We start from the raw sequence: 16442 nt of genomic DNA, 5'->3' as shown, positions 1-16442 counted from the left end.
AGCTCAAATTTGGGAGATAAAAATCAAACAGATCAATCATAAACCAACAGCAAGCCTAATCACAAAAAAAATGCCCTGCTGGTAGTAAAGTGTTACAGATAAACATCTAAATACAATACATCGTATTATCATCAGTACAAAATGAGTAGTTTCAGAGCTATTTTAAAAACATCTTGTTTCTCAAATGTAGAGGATTTTACTTCAAAATATACTGAATGTTTAAGTGGCTGCATACATCTTCTGTAACTTTATGATGATTTCTACTTCTATTGGCTTAAATCTCCTGCAATAAAAAAGAATAAACACATTTCATTATAATAAAAATTCTGTTATTTTGCTGTTTAGCATTTTCCCATATTGTATGAAAATAAACTTCATTCTAATCAATACATCAATTTTTTTTCAATGGTCCAATGGACCACTGCAAAATTGTTCAGGTTAGAAAAGACCTCCATGACATCAAGTCCAACCATTAACTCAGCACCACTGTATCTAAAAGAAATCCATAACCCTAAGTGCCACATCCACACACCTTCTGAGCCTGGTTGAGGATTCCATCACTTCCCTGGGCAACCTTGTGCTCCCGTGCCTGACCACCCTGTCCGTGAATAAAGCTTTCCTAATACGAAAGTAAACCTCCCCTGATACAACTTGTTATTTCCTCCTGTACCACCATGTACAGACTCATCCCCACCATGCTACAAGCTATTTTCAGGGAGTTACAGAGAGCAACTGGAATTTATCATTTGAAGATATTAAAACTTTTGACACGGAATAGGAAGACAAAGCAGGTGATTCTCAGAGAAGAACCATTATTTATTGACTCACTGCTATGTGTCAAAAGAACTTTGTAAGAATAGAACCTCAAATTCCAACATAAGAGAAATTCTTGTGAGCTGGTTTTGACTGGAATAATTTTTTTCACAGCACATGCCATAGGGCTAGGTTTGGATTTGTGCTGGAAACACCATTGATAGCACAGTTATGTTTCAGGTATTGCTCTTAGGTGCTTACACTGTCACAAGGCCTTGTCCTCTCCCTCGCCAGCAAAGGAGGCTGGGGAATACAAGGAGTTGGGAAGTGATACAGCCAGAGCACCTGCCCCCAGCTGACCACAGGGATTCTCCCTCCCATAGGGCATCATGCTCAGCAGGTAAAGCTGGGGGAAGAAAGAGAAATGGGAAGGGACACACATTCTGAGCCACAGCACTAGTATCCCTGATTAACCCAAGCAGCTATTACACACGTTCAAACATGATGAAGCCCTTCTTTCCTGGAGACAGATGAACACCTGCCTGCCCATAAGAAAGAGTGAATGAATTCTTTCCTTTGTTTCTGTGTTCAGCTTTTGTTTTCTTCTGTCAAGCTGTCTGTATCTCAGCCCCTAAGCTCACCCATTTTTACTCATCTGATTCTTCCCCCATTCCACCAGAGAGTAAAAGCAAGTGACTACATGAGGCTGAGTTGCCAGATTAAACCTAAGAGGAACAGAGACCATATAATCTTGGAAAACATTTCTTCTGGATAATTTTCTGAGCTTTAACTGTCTTTATGTGAACTCCACCTGACATGTTTCCTACTGTTCTTTGGTAGGGCAACAATCTTTACTCAGGTAGATGGCTTCTGGTAAGGATGAACCAGCAGCCACACGAATGAAAAGTCATTCACACCTCTCTTCTACAGATCAGAGGTTAAGGTGCCAGATGCAGAAGAGAAACAAGTGTGTGTAGGACTGGTCCTCAACTGACAGACTGCTCTGACAAGCACTTCCAGATGGTGGAAGCAGAAACAGTCTATAATCAGACTGTGAAGAGGGAAGAGAATCAGGAAATGCATTATATAGCTTTAGCACTACACATTGGAGGCCTGTGAGCTTACCAGGGCCGTGCCCTGGAAGGGCACCTCATAGGCTCCGGGAATTCCCCTTTAGTTAGGGTGAGAAGAAAGGAATGATGGGAGCAATTATGCAGACTAAGTTATTCCATATAAGGTTATGTTACAAAGCTTCCATATAAGGTTATGTTACAAATCTCTTACTTACCTTTAAAGGAACCTTCACTCTCTGCATAGAACTACTTGTCTTTCTCAGTTACGTTGTCTCCTGATTTACTACAAGGAAAAAAGGGTAAATTCCAAAACTGAACAGTAAGACAGCACAATCATTCCCAGTCTCCTTCTAGAATAACTGCAACTAGGTTTTATGCTGTGCATCACTAGAGACTTGAATTAAAAGTTCTCTTGCTAAAAAAAAGTTTGTGATTCACTAGGCTCCCATTTAAATACACTGCTGGATGTGACATTTAATTATAGCCTCATCAACCAAATACAGCTGTATTAGTCATCCCCTGACATAACAGACCAGACGTGTTCTTTAGGAGCCACTCTCTGGTACACAAATCCATCTTCTAAACAGCCATAGTTGAAATAGCTTTCATTTCTTGAGTCAGGGAAGTACATAGTTAAATAAATTTTCCTCATATATGTTTATCTAAGAATTACACAATAAAGATTAAGCAGCTGTAGAGAACTACATCCCACATTGACAAAAAAATTTTAGTGAACTATTCTGTTTTACCATCCTAGTATTTTCAGCATGTTTATGAGAAGAAGGCTATGCAATGAAAGCAATTTTTCAATTTTCAACTCAAGACATATCCCCAAACATACAGCAGTATGATATAATACTATATTCCCAAGACATACTCCCACTTTATACTGTAATTTAATTAGAGCTTTAAGTCTGTTCAGATGAGTGAAAAATAACCATAATATATTTTCAGCACTTAAAAAAGGAATGAGAAAGTGAAGACAACACAGGAAAACAAAGATCCTTGCAGCAAAAGAAAAAAAAAAAAAAAAATCGGTCAAAAGAAAAGGGGATACAAACACAGCAGGAGAAAAGGAAGCAAGATGACAAAAACTAGAGTAGACTGGACACATCTAAAATGACCTGTTGGGCAACTTTCCTCTTTTAAGAGGTAAACAGGTTAAATAAGGGGAACCTGGCTTCAGGGGACAGGCAGAGAGACAAGTATAGCATACTTAAGCAAGCAAGCCTGAAGAAATACTTAATCCTAAGGACAGGGGAGCCAGCATGGGAGCACAGACCCTGGAACTGCAGAACAGCAACAGAAGTGCCAACACCTGCTCATTTGGTTGCAGCAGCGCAGCCCAGGAAGCCCAAGGTACCACCGCAGTGTGAAATGTCCTGAGAGCTTGGAATTAGCCCCCAAAACAGCCAACCATGCCAGCTCCCAAGACGCCAGCAACTACAGGCTTAGATATGAGAGTTAGGGCTTTGACCACATGCAAAGTAGAGAAATGTATGTTAACATGGACAAATACACTTTGGGGGTAAAAAAACCTGCCACAAACTGCCAAAACAAACAAACAAAAACAAAACAAAAACCAAAAACCCCCAAAAAACCAAAACCAGGGCCACTTCTGATACACTTTCACCTGGAAATTATTTCCATGCAGTTACAGTCTTCTAGAATGAGCTTATAATGAGGACACATAGTGCTCTCACAAGAAGAAACAACAAAAATCCAAAACCAACACAAAACAAATAAACAAAAAACACCACCAAAAAAAAAAAGTAATTTCAAAATCAACTTCCAGACAGAAAATAAGTGGAATTAGGAATTCCTAAGGAAAAGAATAAATCGTTCTTTCACATCGACCACCACCCCCCTTGCCAATGGGATCAACAACAACGTATAATTTTGTACAATACAAATACACGTAAGAACAAATACTGAACTACAGTATAGGAACTTTTTTGCTTACAGTTGCTCAATTTGGTCAAATTCTTTTTCACCTCCTGCAGAACAAAAAAAGTACTATATATTAGTATCCATTTAATAAACAATAGAATTTTTTTTGTTTAGTACATTTAGTAATTGCTTAATCAGTACAAGATGTTATTTTTTAATTTTGTTAGTTTTCTTAAACATTTATTTCAAATTATTTTTTTTATCTATTCAAGAGAATCACCTCCAAAGGGTGAAGAAGCCTATTTTGATAAGGTTTTATTAGTTTGATTTTAATACAAACAATCTTTTTTATATACATAGGTTTATACATTTCAAAATACAGATAACATGCATTTATGTCTGTATTATTAGACACATGCATTTCTCCTTTTTACTAAATGTCTTTAAAGAAACTTCTCCCATCAAGGCTAGCAAGAATTGATTCCATTTCTAAGCATTCTCCTAAAAATTACAGCCTCAAAATTCTTATATTGTAAGGGAAAAAAATCCCCCAAGACTTTCAAAACGTTTATGGATAAGTATTGCTTAGTGAAAGCTCTTTTCATTGCAGTGTTTTAGATGAAAGAATTTTCAGAAATACAGATGTGAAAATGACTTCACTTCATATATGCTGCACTACAGGTCTTACTTTTCTACCTTTGGCTGTAATTTCAACAGAAAGCTAGAAATTAATTCAAAAAACCCAAATCGACCAACCAACCCCCCCCCCCCCCCCACACACACACACACCAAAACTTACCTTTTGCTTTCCTTTTCTTTGAATACACCTCATAAAGGCCAATAAGAGTTACAAGAATAGCAACTTCAGCCACAACTGCTATAAAGGGTTTGAGAGGTTCTGCGACGGACAGAACTCTAACTTCAAACCTCGCTTTACTGGGCCCTAATACAAAATCAGCTTCACACCAATATTCGCCAGTATCTGCCACAGTGAGCTTGTGTATCTCCAAACGGCTTTCACTGGCAGATCGGCTCAGAATTTCATACTTGTCTTTAGGCAAAACCTTATCAATGGAAGCCTAAAAAAAAAAAAATACATTGCAAGTATTAATAATGTAATGAGGAGGTATTTAATCAAACTATCATCAACATTCAGTTCTGTATAGATACATACAATGAGTTAGGAACAAAAGGCACTCATGAAGCACGAATACCCCACATTAAAGGGAAGGGTTTATTTTAGCTGGACACCCGAATTCCTTCTAAACTCACTGGAAGAAAATACAAAATTTCAGTGGGCAAATTGTCTGATCTGTTTTAGTTTATTTAAGATGAGATAAAAGGCACCTTTGGCTCTATTGACTCTCCAACGACAAAGGCATCCTTGGCTGCCAGATGTAATGCATGGGTTTCACCACAGCACAAAACATAACTTTCAAGAAGAGGGAGCTCGCCTTCGCCAGGAAATATACTGATACTCGTAAAAAGGTCAGTGCTAGTCCCCAGACATATTAAGGAGATAGATCTCTTCACCTTCTCTCAGTTGACAGTGCTCAGAAGAGGGCTAAAAGAAAGTGTTTTAGGAAACTGTGCTTTCTACATAGGTCATAAGGCAAAGAAATAGAATTACTTGTATGTGGAGGAAGTAAAGGGTCCTACAATATCTTACATGTGAAAGCATGTTCTGCTGTAAGATTATTTTTGGATCCAGTAGCAAGATTTGAGTAGTACAACTAGTATAAATACAGTAAAAACAAGCCTCTCAAGACTCACCTTATTTGGGAGTATAGCAGGGCCTTTTTCAAAAAGAAACATACAAACCAGATCAAAAAACCACATCTCTGTAACAATGAATACTTGTAAATATTACAGACTTTTTTTTCCATTTCCACAAAGATTTCTGCTAAAGTTAATGGAAATAGAATTTGTAGAGCTTGCAGTGAAGCATGAAGTAGCTGTACTTTTTTTTTGGTCACACTGTTTTGCTTGCCCAACAGAGGGAGATCTTACCAGCTCGGTTCCATTGGTCATAAACCACTTCCAAGCCCTGGGATGATACTCGGTTTTACAAACCATTACACCTGTATCTCCTATATAAGCGATTACGGGTTTTTCTCTTCCATCAATAGGTGGTACTAAAAACAAGGAGAAAAAAAAATCATCGAGTGAGATACAGATTTTCATTAGTATTACAAAGAATATATTTAGGTATTCATTTATAGTACTCCACTCACTTTTTCTACTTAAAGCCCTCATGAGTCTATCATTTATGACATGAGAAGTTATTTTGGGCAGCTATTTCAGATATATCATCTGTGCAGAAGACAAGTGGAATCCTGTTTCCAGCTGCTGTGTGATCTTGTGAAGTTGCCAATCAATACCAAATGTCAAGTGAAAAAAAATCATACTGTGATTTCTACTCTTGCCCATTTCCTCTTTCCCTTCCTTGGCAGCTGCAAGATACATGCTTCAGTTCTAGTACACTAGAAACAAACGTATAATTTTCCTGCAATTTCACTCTTTCTGCAGAAACTGCTGGAAGTCTATTTCAGCCACAATAAGACTACATAATGGTATCTGACAAGTTGTACATGCAGAGAATGCTTCTGTAACTGAGAAAAAAATGCAGATTGATAGAGATTTGTAGTTAAACATTTTCTGAGCTGAAGCAATGACTTTTGGGTGCATGCCAATAAAAAGGACTTTTGGTCCAATCTTGCTGAGGACAGAATACAGTCAACAAGAAACAAGGCATCAGTCTAACTTCAGAGCTACTTGTCCTAGCCATTGTCACTGCTTGTGCCCCACAAACTTCCAAAAGCATGTGCCCAGAAAGGCTACGGAATATATTAAGACTATCCTACAGATACTGTTAAGAGCTTAGCAAATGCATTATGCTGAAGTATTTCCACTTCCTTCCTCTCTTTATTATGATGTTTACCAACAGACCTTCCACAGATCCACTCATTTGAAATTTTACTTCAAGTTTCTTTTGCTGTACTTTTAAAGTACAGATCCAGAACATACTTCAGATTTTATGGATCACACTAGACTAAACAGGCCAAGTATTTGCTTTCGGCAGTTATGATGAACAATCTGATACAAGCTAAGATTTTTCTTGTCCTCACCCCTTCTTGACTGGTGAACACAAATTATTTTTTCCCCAAAGAAGTCTGCTTCTCATGTGTATTCAAACTTACGTTTCCTATCCAGAAATAGCTATGAAACCAATTTGTTAGTAAGAACACTGTTTTCAGTCTCATAATTTGCTGCATCATACATCAAGACTCTTGACTAGCGAAGTTCTCTCAATGTGTATATTTTCATCATTAAACACTCTAATTTTAAAGCGTACTGGCAGTGTATCTTCTCTGCTGCCATTGAAAGGGATGACCTCACCAATTACTGCTGCAATCTCCCTTGCAATTTAGAAGACATACAAGCAGGTCAGGATAAAAAAACCCTGTATACCCAGCACAACAACCTTATGTGGCAGTCAAAAAGATTTGGCCACACTGGTGAATGACAAAGGTCAGCTGTAAGCATGCCAGCAACATATGTGACCACATTAGCCATGATTAAGGATGTGAATATACATTTCAAATTCTGGGATCTGGCTCTGTAACAGCTAATCCCTGAATGCATGCAAGGCTTGTGACAGGTATTTTTGCAAGTAGATTACACACCAAATTCCATGACAAAATACTTCTGCTGCACACACAAAGCCAACTTTTGAAGAAACAAACATACAGGTAGGTGTCAGCAACAGCATGTACACAAGTCAGATTTCCACCCAGTGTTAAAAACCAGAGCTATTTCACGGTGCCCATAACTCAACTGCTGCTTTAAGGATCAACAAAGGGAAAATAAATTAATCTATTCTACCCTATAGATGCTAGCAGTACTTCACAATATTTTGTAACACCCATTAATGTCCTCTCTGTTTATTAAATTTAACTTTCTGTAAATATCTCATCGTTTTCTGCAAACTTGAGTAAAAACGCAACTCCTCAAAATCTGAGGGGTTATGCCAGGCCAGGAATCGGGGTGGGGGGAAGGAGAGGTAACATATGCAATAATCCCTGACTGCCTTGTGGGAAAGATATTGCTTAGTTACAGCAGTGATGACTTAAGCCACTGAGTCTAATACCAACACATTACTCATCTTTCAGTTTGAAAATTGTTCTGCCGGCATTACTGACTGGAAGATTCAAGGACTTCTCTTTCCCATTTCCTTCACTCTTGCCTTGATCTTAAAAGCATTAAGCCAGTACGTTTTATGGCATCAGAAGTGGCAGCATTCAACCATCAGGCAGCAATTCTCTCATCTTCTTATAATAAATCAACCAGTCCTATGCACTGGTCTGGAAAAGATGACTTTCCTATTGAGTCATTGCTGCCCTTACTGTAATAGTTATTTTGTACTTTAAAAAAAAATTTCTGTAAAAAATTCTCCTTCGACTTTTTTCCATCTACACCGGCTTGGTTAGCTTAAACCTTACCCACATGCTGACAAGAAAAACACATAATTATTTTTTAGAGATTAAAAGGCCTGAATAAACTACAACCTCGTCCTTATTCAGCACCGCAATCTAGTCTCTCCTGGCTGAAGGTCTGAAAGCAGGTATCAATGTCTGATATTTGAACCCACGTGAGTTTCCTCAAGTCCTATTACTGGATATCCCACTGAACAAAGGCAGCTTGCAGCTTCAGAATTAGGGAGACCCACTGCTTAATTTAGCTAAGGTTAGGTAATGATTTGAATAGTTAGGTTTTCTCAGAGCCTGTTTAGGGAAAATGTCTCTGTATCTGCCTTTACAGATGCTTGCCTTGCCCTTTGCAAAATTTGGATGGTAGGAACAGAGAAAGGATTAACTCCTGTTAGAGATATTCATCAGCTCGGCAGCTCGTATTATCATTTCCACATATCTTCCATGCATCTAAATTTCACCTACTACTTCCAGGGTAGCATTATTGGAGAAGAAAACAAAACAGAAAAAAGGGCACTCATACTGCTCAATGAAGTACACTAATTGTTAATCTAAGTACTATTCTTATAGTATTACAGAATAAAAGCACTAAAGCAATAATGTAGTGTTTCAGAAATACAAGTAAAATTTTAAAAATCCTGCCTCCATTTTACCAATCACTGCTTCACTTTTAACACCTAACCTCAGGCTCAAATTTCAAATTATTGGCTCTTTTTGAAGAAATTTATCTGAGACACTGTCTTGTGATCTCATGCCCCAGAAAGTGAAGTGCATTCACATCTGGAGAGGGAAGGAGAAACCAGTTAGTCAAGAACGGTAAAAAACAGACTTGTATGCTCTTTTGGTTATTAGAATTTTTTAAAGCCTTTTAGTTTTTGGCTCAATATTCTTCAATCCATGCTAGAGAAATTACTTCGATAGTTACTCGCACTTAGCCTGACTGCATTAGCCATTACTTATCAAATTACATTGCCATTTTTACTGTCCAGAAAGAATATTAATACAGCTTTGCAGTAATCAGCTGAACAAAAATGTTAAATAAACACAAATCAATTAAATTACCATTCAAATGAAATGTAGCACTGATTTCTTTTTCAGCCTTCAGAAAACAAGTGTAACTTCCCAGGTGACTGCTCTCTGAGATGGTCACTCTTAACAAAAAGGAAAAAAAAAAAATCACAATTTTTTTATTGCACTACAAGTGACTGCTAATTAGCATTCCAGAAAAAACAGTAAGAATCAGTAATGAAGCAGAGAAGATACCACCACTGAGACACTAGGATTCAGGTTTAGTGCAATGCAGAAATGGTGTAATGTGTTTAAGAAAATAGAAGAGCACAAGCACACTTTGGATCACAAACAACATTTTCACCCTTCATGCTGACAGAAGGACACCTTTAAGCAGCATTATCTACAAATTACTGAGTTAGGATATGCTTCTTAGTTCACATGGTGAATCCACATCTATGTAGGGCTTCAGGAAGAACAAACCATTTCAGCAATCTTTTCAACACAAAATAAATAAATACATAAATAAACAGTTTTAAGGAGCTTTCATGTAATGAAGTCCAGCATCTTCTCCACTAGCAAACTATACATTTTACTGTCACTTTGAAAAAGATTTAGGTGTCTGTGTATATGGATTATCAAAAAAGTGACAGTTATATTCTCATCATATTTTCTACAGAAAAAAATATAAACAAATAGATAACAATAGATGAAGATCGATAATAGATTATAATAGATAACTAATAGACAATAATAGATAAATAGAAATTTTATCTAAGTAATACTGCACTTAAAGCTATACAGAAATCAAATGGAGACCAGTCAGTTAAAATGTGTAACTGGCCTAATTCTAAAAAACAATAAATTGTACTGATTATAGAAAGGCTTCTACAACATATTTTTGAGTTTCTGTACAAGTCTGAATGACTTAAGAAAACCTTCAAAATATCTTTACTGGAAATCTCACTTCTACCTTTTGTTACCTATGAAGGCAAGAAAATGACCATTTATGCCTCCCAGACTTGCAAAGCAGCAATGAGGAGGAAAAGAGTGTATGGAAAATGAGGGAGTTGAAAGAGAAACCGCTACAATATTTTAATCTCAGACTGATTATTATTTCACTTACTAAACAGACTTCCTAGACTTTAAGGAACTGCTTCGTTATTCTATGCTCTTTTTTATAAACAAATTATGTGCACTAGAAGAAAAATAGGAGCTCATCTTCCAGGCTTGAGGTGCCTGCAATCTTTCTCCTTTCTGACAGGACATTATCTCTGCATTTTTGATTAACCTCTGCATTTTTCCCTTTTCTAATATACATGTTACTAGTATTGGGCACTGTATATAAGATGGTAACTCATTAGAATCTGCAAATCATAATGTAAAGAATGCTACTTACTTGATGGTCCAGCTGTTTGGAGCTTTACTGGTGTGACTGATTGTTTCACTTCCCTTTTTCCATGTCACTTGAGGATTTTTCAAATTGGAATTCTCATCTAATTTGCATGTAAGATCAACTTCAGTTGGACTGGCCACAGAGATATTTTTTTCAGATGGACCTATAAGAAGTTTAAAAACATTTAATGAAAAAATGAATTTCCTCATCTTAGGTAAAGGAACTTTAGACACTGCATCTACATATGCAGGATTACAGGGGGACACAGGTGCTCTTTATACTCTCCAGGGCAAAAAAGCCCCTGCAAAATCAGAGTTTCACAGCAATTTTCATAACTCGTAACTGAGTTAAAATACATATCCCCTTTACAAAATAACACACTCCAAATTTGTAGGTAAACTTCCTAGAGGGCTCTAATATCGAAGCACAAACACTCATTTCACTGAGAGCAAGACAGATTTAAGCTTTTACATTACTTAATCCAAACGAAAAATATTAAATATTTAATATATATATACATAAAACTATATTAATGTCAAGAAGAGTAAGACGTAGTATCTGTAACTATTTGGATCTTAGCCAGATGTAGATTTTTATGATACTGTGAGATCACAGGTATATCCTATTGCTGGGGAAGCTACTGATAAAATCTGCACCCTTAACACAGTTGGGTCAGGCCTTTCATGCCTATAGTTACCCAAGCTGACATCAGAACCTCTTCAAACCCCTTTAGGGCTACCTTTGCCTTCCTGGCAAGTCAGTAGAATCACAGTAGGAAAATATTACAGTACAAGAGAAAAATTTGTCAGTTTTTTGCTTTTTATGAGTATAGGCTCGTAAGTATAAAATAAACTATCAACAGCAAATACTTCTCTGATCCACAGAAACAGCCTCCTATAAGAGAACACTTCGGATGTTTTACCCATTAGTACTGCCTTTTTTTTTCATAACTGGCCTTTTCATTCACCGTTTCCTGGATAGAAGTGTGGTTTGTCATCTAAATACTCCAAGAAAATGTATGCATGCCTCACTTCAATTCTAGACATACCCTGTAGTATTTAGTGGTCAAAAACTACAGGTGCATTGCACAGCTCACACTCCTTCCAAGAGAAAATGAAGTTTCAAGGTACAGCTCACTGACCTAGTACTGAAAGTCATACATATTCAGCAGCAAAGTCTCACTGGAGTGATAGCACGAGATCCAGAGTAAGTGACCTTTACTGGGTCTGGCAGAGACATGTGCAACCTAAAGAACAGCATATTCAGAACTGCAAGTCCCAGCCAAAGTAATTCTAATCTGTTGAACTGGAGATAAACTTAGAAGTGCAACACCTCAGTCTTCCATTGCAGAGCAACATCTGTCACTGAAACTCATTTATTAGGGCAATTAGGCTGAATAAATATAAGCCAAGCATAACTCAGCTTGTTGAGGTTGTTTATTATCATAATTTCACAACTGGAATTGGTTCCACAGCAGCAGAAGTTTCACAGTCAGCCTAGTTAGACAAGCTGAAAACAGTATCTCTCCCTTATGAAATAATTTTAAAATGTGAATAAGCAAAATACAGAAACGGATAATGTTGAAATGAACCAATAGCAAGACTGATGACTGGGGCACCACTGTACTAAGAGTGCAGATACAAGAATGGGTAACAGACAGTACTTTAAGTTTCCTGCTAGAAGAAAATGCAGCATAAATACTGCAAAATTACATCCTTAAAATATCACACCAGTACTTTGCAAATCTTCCAGAGATACTTCAGTTAGATCAGTTTCTTCAGCTATTCAAGAAATCAATTCTAGATTATTGTTTGGCAACTGGGAACTTCATATGTACTTTAAGAACAGGTTTATTTTTGCTGTTCTTCACACTTCAACTCCTGCAATGTTGCTAAGCTACCACCTGCTGTTCAGCAAGTACTCTAGCTTACATGGTCTCTCCAAGTGGATAGATTCATTAGTGCAAAATACCTATTGTTTCAATGGATTTGGAGGAAGAGTTATGAATTAGTTTCAGTTTTAATAAAAGTAGGAATCTAATTCTCCAATGCAAAATAGTTATTACCAGAACAGAGAAATTAATAGTAACATAAATGTACTTACCTTTCACTAGGTCCACTACATGCTCACTGTGAACATTTTCACTTTATCAAGAACTTGCCATTCTAGATGCTTCTACAGCTCATGTGAAAGTTTGTGTGTACTCACATTCAATAGAAAATAATTGGAAGACAAAAAGTAACACACTCACCAGGCAGGACTATCACATACTCTGAGAGATCAACGCTCAGCTTGTTTCCTGGCTTGAACTCTTGGGTGGCAGCATCTGGAGGTAGCAAGGTTTGGGGGGAAACAAAGTTAAGTTATCCTATATAAATAATGACACAAGCACACAATATGGTATGGCAATTATTAGTTATAACAATCTTGAAAGGAGAAAACAGACCTTGTCAAGTGCTGACTACTGTGGCCATCCTTTTATAAACCTGTCTTAGCAGCCAGGACTGCAAGGTTGCTGTTATAGCAATTATGCTGTTAGATAAATGTTTCTAGCTTTATCGTAATGTTGCAGTTGTGAATGTCAGTATCTAAAACATCATCGCTGTTTTACAGCTTGACTCAAAAAGTCACTGATAGCTTACATACAGGACTACATCAACATTTAAATAGTTCTTGAAAAAGTAGTAAGCTCTAGAAAGCTTTTAAAAACCCAGCCAACCAACCAACACAACTCACTCAACAAAAAAAGCCCAGAACAACAGAATGCTGCCATTCCCAAAGCTTCTACAATCTAACAACACAGCCAGGAAGTCAGAGGTAGACAATCTAATCTAAGTGCTAATTAATGAATTCAGGGGCAAGAACACCTTGTGGTCAACTACAAAATGGTCAAAGACTGTTACTGCTTCTCAAAACTTCTCATATAGAACGCAATGCCCTTCTACAAAGAAAGAATACCAATATTAACCATCATATGGCTGACCTAATAATAGTCTTCTCCTTTTGTTAGGAAAACCTACATGCACGAGGTGTATGGTCACCAAACTCCCTTTTTGATGAGGCTGTGTATCACACACCCTTCAGAGAGTATGAGATCTTTTATAAAGATCTACAAAGCTTGATAAAGCAACTCTAAGTACAGTCTGTTCCCATCACTTGCTCTCATGCATTTCAAGAACACAGAAAGAAAGCAAATTAATAAGCTGCAGCTCTAACAGATGTAGCCCAGCTACAATAATATTCTTTTAAATAAGATGATGAAAAGAAAGAAATAGATTTCACCACCGCCCCAAAAGATACACTAAATGCTTTATGCCACACATGCTTTTACATGCTTGGAAAGTATCTTTATTGTCAAATATTTCATAATGCATTGCAGAAAAATATGAACAGTAGTTAGAGACTGATTCTGCCTAGTCACACAGCATTGTAAGAGAAAATTATTCTGGTTTTCATAGAAGGAAAGGGGCTTGATTACATCTGCTGTTCATGGGTTTCAAAGATTCCCAATCACAATTGAGAAGACAGAGCAACTGGGCTACACTTTTAGCTTTGTCACTGAGAGATGCATTGGGTGGCAAAATTGACCACTGTAAAGTAGGAAAAGCATCTCTGAAAGCCTACATCTCATCAGAATGACTCCTTCCCTTCCCTTGCATAAAATACTGAACTCCCAGGTAAAGATCTTAAATGCATGCCTCCGAGCTGCAGCTGAGAGGATCTGGCTGTGCTGAAGGAGGCCCCTGCTAGTGGTTTGCATCTAAAGGTTTAAGCAGAGGTACACCTGCCTTTTCAAGTTGTTGGCCAGTTTCAGAAAACATCCTCTCCAGCTCACAGCACAAGGAATTCTGTGCCACTGGGAATCACCCTTCTCCTGGCTCGTTCCACCCGCATTTTCGTATTTTCCCTCAAGCTTCAATCAGTTTAAGTAAAATAAACCTGTATATTAAAGTGTTTTCTATGGAAGAACAGAACTTCAGGCTATTTCATTTGGTGTTGTTAGCAGTAGGTTGTTGTCAATCTTAACTGATAGTACAAAATGGCCTTTTAAGCAGAGAAATCAAAGCTGTCTTTAGCAGTAGACAATAGTCCTGCTGGCTCTAGACAAGAACAAAACAAGCCTTGATCTCTGCCCCATGGAGAAGTAAACTAGTCCAAGTGTTTACCCAGGAAATGATATCAAGGCTGAAAAGTTCTGGCAGATCTTAGCCTGCCTGCGTGCACAAACACTTGGACAGCATGCCAGGGCTGTCACAGAATAGCTGCGTTTATGTCAGTCCAGTACACACATCATTTTCACAGAAATCCCTCACAATGATACATTCAGAAGGCACAAGTGCTAGTTCATATGGCAGATCCAGCCAGAAAAGTGTCTTGCAACAAACAGAACTTTCACAATGACTTTCTTCCTCAATTCACGAAAATATTCAGATGAGATCATACTATATGAAACATTTTCTGTATTTCATGTATGTCTATGTGTGTTTATGTATGTAGAGAGTTATTGAATATATTAGCTATTGCACTCCTAGTTCTCACATTGTGCTAAAAAGCTCAGAAGATGAACACCAGATAAATACCATTATTTCATAAAAAACCCCAACTTGTAGGTGAAATAACTTGCCAGAAATTGAATTCACATACAAATATAACTTGGCTCATGTTTGACTTGCACTAATCAAAATGAGCTTTGGGAGACAGTGCTGAAATTCTGATTCTCTGATCTTTGTGGAGAAAGAAGCAGAACCAATAATCACTGGTTTCCTGTCCTGCCTGGAACTTATTCTCAGCTCCCAGTTAAAAATACAATTAATGTATAAGGGACAACAGACAGTTTTGACACAGCCATAACTAAGAAAGATGACGCTAGCAGGCACAGTGATGCAAGGGTATTTTTTATACCTTTCACTAATACTCAGGCATAAGGAGCTCCCATATTAAAAACTTAAGGCTAGAACACAACCTCCCTGCAGTGGCACGAGCTGGGCACTGCCTGACCTCCAGGGTTACTGCCTGCTCTTAAAGCACATATTCCTAAGGGCAACAGGTCACAAAACTGCTAATTGCATAGCTTTCTCCAGTTCTGGAGATACTTATGACACTCAAGCTCTTGCAGTGGCTTGAAAAGACCTGTGCTGTATCTACTTCTGCTTCTTCCAAAAAGTCACAATCTTATTTCAAGAGACTTAAGTGTGAAAATGTTGACTCTGTATGACAGATATCAATAGGAAAAAGGACTATAGTTTTAAGTGTACTGAAATAAGACAATTACCAGATGATTCATGTCCAGTCACGGACATCTTAGTCACAGAATTCACCTGAGTCTGATTGGAATCTTGTGTTGTCATAGCTGGATCTAAAAGAAACAAAACAAAACACCAGAAAAAGTTTAAAGAAACTTTGAGTTAGAAAAAGTTACTTCAGGAAAATAATCCCAGCAGAATGTCCTCACCTCAGCCTTTTTTCCCCAAGTTCTGAGCATACACATTAAAAAATTCACAAGAATTTTTGTTAGCTCACTTTAGGCAAGAGAAGATTAAAGAATGGAGGCAATATTTATTTGATCCCTAATTTCTGTACAGTTATTTTCATGCAGTTAGCTTACCAGCTGGCAAAGCCACTCCTCAGAACGTTACAGCAACGTTTTAAGTTATACTCATATCCTTTGTGTTCACAGGCTTAAAACACCACTTAGGCCACTGACATTGGTCAATTACTTCTAATACAGATTAGCGCATTTTCCAATAGACTACAGACTTCCTTACAACTTTACAAATCCAGTGCGATGAACAAGCAATGAACACACCTCCATTGGTTCCACTAGCACCACAG

At 37.5% G+C, this 16442-nt stretch overlaps 1 protein-coding gene across 1 annotated transcript; it reads right to left on the bottom strand.

Moving 5' to 3' along the window:
• Positions 1-201: 201 nt before the first annotated feature.
• Positions 202-15910, bottom strand: EMB (embigin). The gene is made up of 10 exons (XM_058044378.1): positions 15883-15910; positions 12862-12936; positions 12514-12516; positions 10614-10773; positions 9269-9357; positions 5727-5851; positions 4516-4795; positions 3790-3823; positions 2042-2109; positions 202-283 (listed from the first exon to the last, which is right to left on the bottom strand). The coding sequence occupies exons 1-9, from the start codon at positions 15908-15910 to the stop codon at positions 2073-2075; spliced, it is 831 nt and encodes a 276-aa protein (XP_057900361.1). The 3' UTR covers positions 202-283; positions 2042-2072.
• Between the last annotated feature and the right edge of the window lie 532 nt (positions 15911-16442).

The sequence above is a fragment of the Melospiza georgiana genome, chromosome Z (assembly GCF_028018845.1).
Source record: "Melospiza georgiana isolate bMelGeo1 chromosome Z, bMelGeo1.pri, whole genome shotgun sequence".
In the NCBI taxonomy this organism is placed as follows: domain Eukaryota; kingdom Metazoa; phylum Chordata; class Aves; order Passeriformes; family Passerellidae; genus Melospiza; species Melospiza georgiana.
Note: the sequence above shows the minus strand (reverse complement) of the source record. Positions and strands in the feature narration are given on the sequence as shown.

Bases quoted from the DNA above. Each gene is read 5' to 3' on its own strand.
- EMB (XM_058044378.1), bottom strand. From the start codon at position 15,910: ATGTCCGTGACTGGACATGAATCATCTG. The intron at 5,852-9,268 runs GTAATTTAATTG...CCTTGTTTTTAG, and splicing joins TGCTACATTTCATTTGAATG to TACCACCTATTGATGGAAGA. The intron at 2,110-3,789 runs GTAAGCAAAAAA...TTTTCCTTGTAG, and splicing joins TTTGACCAAATTGAGCAACT to TAAATCAGGAGACAACGTAA.